The 12,243-nt window shown below is 46.1% G+C and overlaps 1 protein-coding gene across 1 annotated transcript; it reads right to left on the minus strand.

The window, feature by feature from the left end:
• Positions 1-5,346: 5,346 nt before the first annotated feature.
• KCNE5 (potassium voltage-gated channel subfamily E regulatory subunit 5) lies at positions 5,347-6,149 on the minus strand. Its single transcript, XM_074834977.1, has one exon. It carries the CDS (start codon positions 6,115-6,117, stop codon positions 5,641-5,643), a length of 477 nt encoding a protein of 158 aa, XP_074691078.1. The 5' UTR covers positions 6,118-6,149; the 3' UTR covers positions 5,347-5,640.
• Positions 6,150-12,243: the final 6,094 nt, after the last annotated feature.

Consider the following 12,243-nt stretch of genomic DNA (forward strand, 5'->3'; position numbering starts at 1 on the left):
ACAGTGCCAGATATATTGTAAAGTTCTTGCTGTGTTTGAAGGTGTAGGTTTCAGTGAGGCTTTGCAAGCAGTCACTTTTTGCAATTATCCTGAGCAAGCCTCTGACAGCTGATGCAGCGTAAAGGTTTAAGAGCGCTGGGAAAGATAAATCACAGTTAGGGCCAAAACAGAAGATATTTTTGTATGTATGCTGAAAGTGAATCCAGAAATTGCTCTTCCCATATTTGCCCTGGGCTGAAGAATAGTTAAGTCTTTCTAAACAAGCCTTTGGTTTCTGATCTTAACTGAGAAGTAGTATGTCATAGATAGCTGAGCTTATGCCTTCAGAAGGCTGGGTTTAATAATATAAATAAATCTATCTAGTTATCTTTTGTCTCTGGTGATTGAATGGACTACGGAGACTAAATGGCCATTTTGCCCTGCATCAGTAAGATGGATGCCTTCAAATATACTGTTGGAAAAGTGTGTTGAATTTCAGTGGCTAATTTTTGTTTTCTTACAGTCTGATTCAGTTCAGTCCCAGTGGGTTTGCAGCTTCATGGTGCTTTAAGGTTTCCAACCAGTATGCAATGTATTGGACTTCTTAAACAAAAATAAATTAATGTTGCTGCTGGGCTTAATACGTATTTATCAAAGTCTCTGTATGCCACAATACGAGGTTCTCTTGGGTGTTCAAGAGGGACGTTGGTGTGTGTATTCATGCCAACAGAGTAAGAATGAACTCGATGTGAACTTACATTATGGACTCTGCAAGGTAGCCCTCTGTCAGCTCCAGCACGTTCCTAGGTTCTGAGCGTTTAAACCACGTTTTTCTTCAAAACTCAACACATCCATGCTGAATCCTTAAGCTCATCGGGATGGAACGATCCATAGGGGCACTGTGAGTTCTTATGTGTAACTGAATTGATTTAGGATGCTTGCATTTCTAATGGACTGAAGTTTTGCTACTTCAAAAAGCTTATTTTTGTTGTATTTCTCCCAGTCCTGGGGCAGTGCTGCTTGGTAGGGCAGTCTAAACTGGTTTCATAGGGTTCATGTTTCCAGCTGAATTCTATGGGTGTTGCTTTCATTCAAGTCTTCAAGAAAGTGAGGGCTTCATTCAAATGGACAGTTCTGTTAGAGTCCCACAGGACTCTAACTCCTCTCTATAACTATCCTATGGTACGCTTTCCTCTTTTAATTTGTGATTTAACAGAATTTAAAACAGTATGTGGACTATAACAAAAAATGGTGCTGTGTGTTTATGGGAAAAAGATAAACTGTAAAAGAACTGCACTGAAATACGTTTTGTATCTTTACAATTACAGGTTCTACATCATCTTGATAGTAATAACACAAATAAACAAGGGGTTTATGATTCTAAATAGAATTACAGTTTGTATGATGGTCTTCTACTGGTTATTATTCCCTGATGATTGGTCAGATCTGAGACAGGTATAGGGAATAAAAACAATTTTTATTGCAGTCTTACTCCACCCAAAAATTACAATGAGGTGCAAATATAGGCAATAATAAATTGGCACTATATTTAGAACATAACATAGATCATTCTGAGGGTTGTGACCTCGTATAGGCAGGAAGGTAGATTAGATAAGTCTTTCTATCCTAAATCTGGGAATATTATCACTTACCTTTGTACTCGACGCTTTCGCTAAGCCAGGAGGTATGTATGCATGCTTTGAAGCCTATATTCACAGAATCATAGAATGGTTTGGGTTGGAAGGGACCTTAAAGACCATCTAGTTCCAACCCCCCTGCCATGGGCAGGGACACCTTCCACTAGACCAGGTTGCTCAAAGCCCCGTCCAACCTGGCCTTGAACACTGCCAGGGAGGGGGCAGCCACAGCTTCTCTGGGCAACCTGTGCCAGTGTCTCACCACCCTCACAGGGAAGAATTTCTTCCTTGTATCTAATCTAAATCTACCCTCTTTCAGTTTAAAACCATCACCCCTTGTCCTATCCCTACACTCCCTGATCAAGAGTCCCTCCCCAGCTTTCCTGTATCCCCTTTAAGCACTGGAAGGCCGCTGTAACATCTCCCCAGAGCCTTCTCTTCTCCAGGCTGAACAACACCAGCTCTCTCAGCCTGTCCTCACAGGGGAGGTGCTCCAGCCCGGATCATCTTTGTGGCCTCCTCTGGACCCGCTCGAGCAGGTCTGCGTCCTTCTGATGTTGGGGGCCCCAGAGCTGGACACAGAACTGCAGGGGAGGGTTTCATGAGAGCAGAGTAGAGGGGGAGAATCCCCTCCCTCGACCTGCTGGCTACACTTCTCTTGATGTAGGCCAGGACATGGTTGGCTTTCTGGGCTGTGAGTGCACAGTTCCAGCTCATGTCCAGCTTTTCATCCACCAGTACCTGCAAACCCTTCTCTGCAGGGCTGCTTTCAATCTACTTATCCCCCAGCCTCTATCAATACCGGGGGTTGCTCTGACCCATGTGTAGGACCTTGCACTTGGCCTTGTTGAACTTAGTGAGGTTCACATGGGCCCACTTCTTGAGCTTATCTAGGTCCCTCTGGATGGCATCACATCCTTCAGGTGTGTCAACCACAGCACTCAGCTTGGTGTCATCTGCAAATTTTCTGGGGGTGCATTTGGTCCCACTATGTTATTGATGAAGATATTAAATGGTACTGGTCCCAATACAGACCCCTGAGGGACACCACTTGTCACTGATCTCCATCCCAGCATTGATTCACTGACCACTGCTCTCTGGATGCAACCACCCAACCAATTCCGTATCCACTGACCATTCCATCCATCAAATCCACATCTCTCCATTTCAGAGAGAAGGATGCTGTGGGGGACCATGTCAAAGGCCTTACAGAATCCAGATAGACGATATCCGTAGCTCTTCCCTTGTCCGCAGATGTAGTCACTCCATCACAGAAAGCCACTGGGTTGGTGAAGCAGAACTTGCCCTTGGTGAAGCCATGCTGGCTGTCTCGAATCACTTCCCTGTCCTCCATGTGCCTTGGCAGAGCTCTGAGGAGGATCCGTCCCATGATCTTCCCAGTCACAGAGGTGAGGCTGGCAGGGTGGTAGCTCCCAGGGTTCTCCTTTCTACCCTTTTTAAAAATGGATGCAATGTTTCCCTTTTTCCAGACTCTGGGAACTTCACCGGACTGCCATGACTTTTCAAATATCATGGAGAGTGGCTTGGCAACTACATCAGCCAGTTCCTCAGGACTCTGGGATGAATCTTGTCAAGTCCCATAGACTTATGTATGTTCAGGTTCCTCAGGTGGTCACGAACCTGATCTTCTCTTACAGTGTGAGGAACTTTGCTCCCCCAGTCCCTGTCTTACAGTCCATCCCCTTGAGAGGTGTGGGAAGAGAGGTTGCCAGTGAAGACTGCTGAGGGGAAAGAGTTGTTGAGAACCTCAGCCTTCTCCTCAGCTGTTGTTACCAGTTGGCCAGTCATGCTCACCGGGCGGGGTACACTTTCTTTGACCTTCCTTGTCTGGCTGACATACCTGTAGAACCCCTTTTTAGTACTCTTTGTGTCCCTTGCCAAGTTCAGCTCCAGCTGTGCCTTGGCCTTCCTGACCCCATCACTACACAACCGGGCGGCGTCCCTATACAGAAGTCTGAAAAATCATCTGCTAGAGACACCAGGAATACTAGAAATGTATATAGCCAATTGCATTTGTATATTTAAGTGTTTGTGTTTAAGTGTTTGCATGTGGTGTTTAAATATATATGTATATACTGTATATATGGTATATGTCTTGTTCCATTGTAAGCTACAGTTAATGCATGATGGTGTTATCTTATTTAAACACCTGGTTGAACTGTAAGAATAGATGGACTGATGCAAATCACAAATTACCACAGTTCACCGAGACCTTGTGATTCTTTCAGGTATTGAAAGGTACAGATAGAACAGCAGATAATTAGAATTAGATGTTTTGTTAGTTACTTGGCAGGAGGTCTTGTGCCTTCCTTATTTGTGAGCTGTGTAATGAAGGGTAAACTTTTTCACAAGGGCAGCCCTTCTTTCTAGGTAGGACCCAAACACGGTATGTTGCACAGACTTTGCATTTCGGGAGGGGAGGTGGGGAAGAGAAACAGCTGGATTATGAAGATATGTAATCAGTGATATTTGTTGGACAGTGACTCAGAGGGACTGCTACAACCATCTTTCAGATTTGTGTATAGGATGAAGCAGTGGAAGGCAGTTAGTAACCAGCTGATATTAAACAGAACATGTTAAATACACATTTTAGTGTCCAGTGCATTGAAGCCTTAATGTGCTCAAATCTTTCACACTCAGAAAACTCTTAACAGTCCTTCCCCTATTCTCCACTCTAGCTGCCTTCAGCGGTAGCAGTTAACACTGTAGCTCCCGAGTACTTCCTAAGCTATTTGTAATGCCTTAGAGGCCAGAGTCCTGCTGATGGGCAGTGGTCAGGCAGAAAAAGAGAAGCTAATCACTGAGACAGGTTAAATAAAAGGTACTTTTCTACAGTGACAAAATTGACTAGATAACTGCCAGTCCTCTCAAGAATTTTCTTTAAACTCATCACTTCAGCTATTCAGTTTACAGCGATGCCCCACAAAGTCACAGCAGAGGTAGCGAGACGCAGTAGTTGCCATGCTGTTGGAAAGAATGTGCATGAGCGTGAGGAAATGTGAATCTATAACATAGAAATCTCTCCTCCTGTGAAGTTGATGTCAAAGCTGCTTTTTGCTGCAGTGTGGTTTGGATAAAATCCGAATAGTAGTTTGGATTGTGTAGCGCAGCATTCCTAGTGAAGGTGCTTGTTCTTTGAATTGTTCATTAATCTTTATCTGAAAAAAATCCCCACCTCAAACCCAAACCAAGAAATTATAAGACTATTATCATGGCTAGAACAACTGAAATAACCTTTGCCTGCCTAACTTTTTTTTTATTATTATTTTTCCAAAAAGCACATGCTGTATGTTGTTTTAATCTTAAGGTTTAACTTGTACAAAGATATTACTGAAAAGGCTCTCTGGGTGGAAGGATGTTACTGAGGGCTTTAAAAGTTATTGTGCATCGGCAAAGCCACAGCACCCCGATGATTTCCTCACGGGGACAATTTCAGTTTCCAAGCTCTTTTTGTTTTGATAAATGCTTCCATGTAAGCCACAACAATCTTGCTTTAACAGAACGAGACCTGACCCTCCCGATCCCTTGCAGCTGGCACAACTCCCAGTGCTCTAGAGAAGGTGCATAACACACCAGTAACGGAGCTGCTTTTCGTGAGGTGCTGCCTGCAGCAGCAGCATTGCGGTCAGCTCACAAGGTGGAAATACAAACTGATTTAAAAGATGATGTTAAACTAAGATGCGAAGATGACTGATGAGCGAAGGCTCTGTACGTACGTAATGCAGGTTTTTATTGTAGAAAAGCACTACGGATCCATCCGAAGGGTTAAGGCCAGCCCTCGCTGCGAGCCGAGCCCCGTCCGAGCGGCGGCACAAGCACGGTCTCCATCCCGCCGCTCGCCGGACCGGTCCCCGCCTCGGCGGCTGCCCGGCTCCGCCCGGCCGCCTGTGGCCCTCCGGGGAGCCGCGCTGCCATGGCAGGGCCGGCCTCTTCCTCCTCCCGAGCCCCGCAGCCGTCCCTGCCGGTCCTGCCGCGCCGTCGCCGGGGCCGGCCCGGGCCGCGCTCACACCAGCCGCTGGCCCTCGGCGGGGCCGCCGCCCTCCTCGCCCGCCCGGCTCGGGCCGCCGCCGCCGCGGCCCCAGTCGCGCTCGATGTAGAGGTGGTAGGGGTCGTGCTTGGACTCCAGCTTCCGCGAGCGGGTGTAGGCCAGGATGAGCCCCCCGGCCAGGCACCCGTAGAAGATCATGATGAGCAGGATGTACAGCGAGGCGTCGCCGCCCGGCCCGGGCCCCGCCGCCCCCGCGCTGCCGTTGCCGCCGCGGCGCAGGTCCCGCAGCAGCGCGCGGAGCAGCGCCTGCACCCGCCGGCCCTCGCTGCAGTTCATGGCGCGGCCCCGGCGGAGCGCGCGGCCCCCGCCCCTGCGCGCGGCTCTGCGCGGGACCGGGCGGGAGGGCGCTGGGAAACGGGGCTGGAGCCAACACTCGGGAGAACCCGGCGGTGCCGCGCCCGGAGAGCTCCGGCAGTGCGGGACGGTCGTCATGGCTGGAGTGCGGTACAACGGGTCAGCAGGGACACCCGAGCACAGCTCCGGCACCGGCACCGGGGTCGAGCGCACCCCCAGTGAGCTCAGCCGCGACACCGAGCTGTGTGGTGCGGTCACACGCTGGAGGGAAGGGATGTGCCATCCAGAGGGACCTGGACAGGCTGGAGAGGTGGGACCGTGCAAACCTCATGAAGTTCAACAAGGCCAAGGGCAAGGTCCTGCCATGGGTCGGGGCAATCCCAAACACAAATCCAGGCTGGACTGAGATTGGATTGAGAGCAGCCCTGCGGAGAAGGACTTGGGGGTTGTAGTGGATGGAAAACTGACTGTGAGCCAGCAATGTGCACTCACAGCCCAGAAAGCCAACTGTGTCCTGGGCTGCATCAAGAGAAGTGTGGCCAGCAGGTCGAGGGAGGGGATTCTCCATCTCTACTCTGCTCTCGTGAGACCCCACCTGCAGTGCTGTGTCCAGCTCTGTGGGCACCAACATCAGAAGGACATGGACCTGCTCAAGTGGGTCCAGAGGAGGCCACGAAGATGATCAGGGGCTGGAGCACCTCCCCTGTGAGGACAGGCTGAGAGAGTTGGGGTTGTTCAGCCTGGAGAAGAGAAGGCTCCAGGGAGACCTTAGAGCAGCCTCCCAGTGCTTAAAGGGGCTACAGGAAAGGTGGGGAGGGACTCTTGATCAGGGGGTGCATGGATAGGATGTAGGGTAATGTTTTTAAACTGAAAGAGGGTAAATTCAGAGTAGATACAAGGAAGAAATTCTTCCCTGTGAGGGTGGTGAGACACTGGCACAGGTTGCCCAGAGAAGCTGTGGCTGCCCCCTCCCTGGCAGTGTTCAAGGCCAGGTTGGACGGGGCTTTGAGCAACCTGAGCTAGTGGAAGGTGTCCCTGCCCATGGCAGGGGGGTGGAACTGGATGATTTTTAAGGTCCTTTCCAACTCAAACCATTCTGTGATTCTATGACTGAGCCCACTACTTGAGAAGTGTAGCCACAGCCTGACCACCTCATGACTTAGGGCTATGCCTTCCTTCTGCCAGGGTACTGCTGACTGTATGAAATCCAGCCTGTGTCGCTGCCACCTCCCAATAGGGAGAAAAGAGCCTGATGTCTGAAAAGGCTAATTCCACTTTCTTGCAGTGCCAAATTTCATTCAGATGCACACTCCCACGCTAGAAGGGATAAAATAACCTAATTCTGTTTGAAAGGTGCAGCTGGAAAAAGGCAGTCATGTAGAAAACAGCTGAGCAGTCCTCACGCCTGTGCCTCTGGGAGCAGGTCCTGTGTGGGTGGGACTGCTGAGCCCCAGCTGGGCTCCCTCTGGGGGGGATCAGCGAGAAAACAGAAAAATCTCCATTTTACTCGGTGAACAGTGCAAACTGAGATCCCTTTACAGGCTCCCTGAGTTACAGAACCAGGCTATTTCATGAAAGTAAATGCTTGGAAAAACACAGGTCTACTTTAAAATAAAGCCAGGAAGGGGCTGTTTCTAGTCATCTGAGCTCTGGCAGTTTACCAGTCCTGCTACAGGGCTCTTTGTGGCAAAGCCCATGGGCATCTAAGCCCTGCTTGTCCCAGAAGCTGCCCTGCGCAAGAGCTCTCACCCAGCACCCAGCTGACAAAACTACGGCAGATCTGTACAGAAGGTCCCGGGCAAGTTCACAGAGCACGTTTGCTGTTGAATGGCATGTAACAGAGAAGAGCAAGGGAGTGTTGCGAGGAAAACTGGTGGGGCACAAGAGCTTGAGCAGCAGCAGCTGTGGTGGTCAAACACCCAGAGGCAAAATTAACTGGAGTAATTGGAACAATTGGTAATTAGATGAAGGGGGTCTGTTCCCCGAGCAGAAAGGGCTGGGGAGGACTGAACCTTGCCAGGTTGGGTTCTGGGCTGTTCTCAGTGTGTGTGCTGGAGAGGGTCCTGAGGCTACAGCAGACAGGCAAGTTTTCATCTTCCTTCCCCCCCCCCCCCCCCCCGTTATGGTTTTTTTGAAAGCCTATGAATGCTCTGAGGGCCTCAAATTTTCACTGCTCCCAGGCTGTTTATCTGGTAACTTTTAAACTTCAGTTGTCATCATGCTTATAGGTGAATGTGGCAGTTGCACGTGTTGTAGATTCACAGTCTCTCCAGCATTTAGAGTGAGTTTTACGTTATGCAGTTTCTCTGCCTGTTTCCAGGAGGTGCCTAGGGCTGGTCATTGTGTTCTGTCCCATTTTCCTCTCATTGCTTTCAGGGAAAAGGATGTTTTAACAGCAGACCAGAATGAATGTCCATCTGTAAGGGCATATGGAAAGGCAAGTTGGTGCGATATTGACTTGGGCTTTTCTGTGTAAACAGCGTTAGGCAAGAGTGTGGTCTTGCTGGGGTAAGTTTTGAAAGAATAGCAGCTGGTTTTCTGTAATGCTTCCCTCTTAGTCTTTAAGTTGCTCCAGAAGAAACACTAGTAAAATGGGATGTTTCTGAAACAATATAGTCTCCCTCCTGTTGTGTTTTTTTTTTTTTTCTTTTTTTCTAGGAGTTGCAATTCATTATTTCCTGTTTCTCCATCAGCAAAATATAACTGAGAAACCCTCTTGTTTAAGGCTAGTTATGATCTCACTCCCCCACAGCATCAGTGGAATTTACAAGCTATAGGGTACAAGTGAGAGATTGCTGCCTAGTCAGTAAGACATGTTTCTGTTGTGCATATGGTGGGTTTTTTTTCCCTCTTATGATTCCTTTTACAAAATCATGTCTCTTAAGCAAAGTTTATGGCTTAGGTATGTTGCAGGCATCTTGCTTTTTCACTATCTACAGGTGACCTGCTAAAAGTGTATTGGTGACTAGACAATGGAAATAAAATAGAAAATACAATAGATCGTGGTTTTTACTGAGTTAGAAGGGCTGAACATCCATTTAGAATCTCAAAAGAGCCAAAAACCAGTCTGATAGATTTTTCTTCACACAGTGCCAGGTTTTAATTTGCTTTTCTACAGTATGTTTTTTGTTGGAGTGAAAAATTTTCTTGGTATCTTTCCCCTGAAAGTAAGGACTCTGCTTGCCAGTAAATGCTTAGAGTGGGCTGTATGTAGGTTAAAACGGAGTCAGACTGACTTGTTAGAAATTCAGCTTGAGTTGTGGTGTAGCATTTGTTTGCAGAGCTCCTTAAGAAGTCACTGTCACCACCTGTGCATTTCCACTCCTCCCAGCAGTATCCTTATTGTGCAAGAGTTCAGAGCAGAGATCCAGGTTTTAAAAATAACAAGGGAAAGAAGTCACAAGGTGAGAGTTACACTGTTGCATAAGAGGCAGATATGTTCTGGAATGAAGTTAGAGGCTTTGGGAGGTAGTTACCCTAAGCTGTATAGGGCAGATGGGGTGGGTATCGTATTTTGAACATAGGGACATAGTGGCCCTAGTTAAATGACCCTGATTAAATTTCATAACAGGCTCATCGGGAGAGAGTTTGCTTAGACTTGAAAGACAGAAAGTAGGGCAGGGTGCTATAGAGAACAGTGACCCATTCTTCGTGTTCAGTCCCTGGGGGAGCACTATAAGTAGCAAGCCAATCTATATCCAGCAGGAAAGGTTTAGGTTAGATACTGTGTTGTTAAAACAAATACAAACCTGGCAAGGCCTCCCAGTGCTGGAACAATATGTGGCCTCACTACTCCAAGTTGTAGTTGGGCTATCTTTATTCTTAAATGGCCTCAACAATGCAGTAGGCCTGTTAGAAGTAGTCCAATGCCATTTCAAATCAAGAAGTGCTAAATTACTTCCCCCTGTACTTCCTTATCTGTGTTTTTAAAAAGTAGAACTTACATGACATCTTGCTTTAGCATTTTAATGATATGAGATCATATTTTAGAGTGACAGGTATTCATGCTCAGGGTCTGGATTTTCAGAAATAATGGGGATAGCATATATGTGGTGGTCACACTTCTGTAACAGAACACAGGTGAGGGTAAATGCAGAAATAAGCATGTGTAACAAACACAAAGTGACTTCCAGCATCTCTGTTAATGTTCATCATTAACCAGGTTATTGGTGTTTCAAAATGGGAGAACAAGTGAAAAATGCGATAGGTGTGGGGTTTTTTTGCTTTAAAAGCATAGGTGAGGACTCTGAGGATCAGATACTGTGCACAGAGCTCTGTTTTGCTGATTTAATTATGCTGGCCTAATGTCAAGACTACACACTTCCAACTAAAACCAGTTTTGGACAAATTACCTGTGATAATTTGTTAAAACACTTTTTCAATATAGAATGGATCTGATTTTTCTTCCAAACATGTCTCCCCCCAATAAAGTTGTAGCAAGATTCTAGATATTACATCTCCTAGTAGTAGTGCAAACTCCACCCCATTTCTGACAGAACTCATTCAAATTAAATTATGTGAAAATGACAGACCAACATAGTATATTCAGCCTCTTCCTCCATGGCTGATGTAATCCTAGCATGTCAAAAAAAAAAAAAAAAAGGCAGTCAACAATCTACTTCGCAGTATTGCAGAGTTAACTGGAAATGTGTTTTGTTTATTAATCCAGGTAAGTTCACACTACTGCACAATACCTGAGTTTTACTCTATGTGCATCATCCAGAATTCCATGTAAGCAGTGACTGCAAGTTTTACTGATTGTATTTTGTTGATCATGGTTGTGGCATCTTGTGGAAAAGAAGCACAAGATTTGTTATTTTGAAGCTTCTAATGTTTAAATTTTAGCCTCCAAAAGGGAAGTTGATTTACTCTTATGTAAATAGAACTTAGCCATCAGGCAGGCTCAGTAAAAAAACCAAAACCAACAAAAAACCCAAATACATGATGAGAATTTGTTTTTTGCATTGCATGTAATTGCAGAACATCACTAATTTATCATTAGAATACAATGTGGTTGCTTGAAACTTACCGTTCTGGGATGTAGTAGATGTTTTGGGTGGTGTGGTTTTGGCTTTTTTTTAGACTGAAAACCCATGTTCTCAACTCGTGTCCTGTTCCTTATATAGCCAGAAGGTGTTTGATGGGAACTGCAGTTCAACATCTTGGCTTACCTGGCAGGCAGCTCTCTACATCATGTTATGCTCAGAGTTCTCTGATGTTGTAATGGGCATTAAAATTGCATTGGGTTGGTTAAACACCACCTCACCTACTCTTAAGGGAATAACTCATTACTTTTTTTTCCTTGCAAGCCATTTAATGACATCTTACTGTCACATGCAGCATCGCTGCTGCATTGTGTGCAGGAACCAGGTCTCTTGTTCCAGCCCCCACCCAAGGTTCTGTGTAAGAGCTGCTCCTGTGTTTAACCTTCATTGGGGCTCTAAAGGCTTTCAGTGGCAGAAGTCTTTAGTGACTAGTTCAGTATTTAGTAAGGAAATGTTTTAAAGTTCTGTGTTTCTTTTAAAATGTTTAATCATAAATGTCGTGTGGTGTAAGCTTACTTTCTGTTCCTCCTCTTCCACTGGCGGCAGCTCTTTTGTGCCTTTGTAAGGGTAACATTGTAGTTGGAGGTTAATCATCTCTTCATGTGCCATTCCTCTCCAGGCCACCTAAACTCCACTAGAACCTTCCTTCATAAATCAAGTTTCTAGTCCCACTGTTAGTGTAGTTATACTCCGGCTTTCTCTAGATACCCCATGTATTTTGAAGTAGAGGGCCTAAATATAATCTTGTATCAGACATGCCCAAACTGGGTTCTGTTTCTCTTTGAACTTGTTTCTCAGACTTAGGAGGATAGTTTTAAATTCTGAACTGCTTTTTGAAGAACTTGCAGCTACTTTGAGCTTTCTGGAACCTTCACATTTAGCAAAAGAACTGCTCCCTCAGGCCTCAGTCCCACAGTATGTATGTATGTACGTATGTCCTTGCAGTCAAGCACAGGGTATCATCTCTAACTATCACATAATGGTTTTGAAGCCATATACTGTCACTTCATCCGCATCATAGGTCCTAATTTTTAATGGGGAGAATGACATCCTTGCTCATACTGTTTCTTCTTGACAAGCTCTGTCACATAAGGATTTAGAATTAATTAAGGATAAAGTTCTTGCCAAACTGCAAGTATTATATTTGCAAATAATCCCCATATTTGAAGGCAGCCTGAGGTAATCCTTCCCCTTTCCCAAAGACGCTTGAAAAGCTCAT

Source organism: Strix aluco, chromosome 10 (assembly GCF_031877795.1).
Source record: "Strix aluco isolate bStrAlu1 chromosome 10, bStrAlu1.hap1, whole genome shotgun sequence".
Classification (NCBI taxonomy): Eukaryota; Metazoa; Chordata; class Aves; order Strigiformes; family Strigidae; genus Strix; species Strix aluco.

Bases quoted from the DNA above. Each gene is read 5' to 3' on its own strand.
- KCNE5 (XM_074834977.1), bottom strand. From the start codon at position 6,117: ATGACGACCGTCCCGCACTGCCGGAGCTCTCCGGGCGCGGCACCGCCG.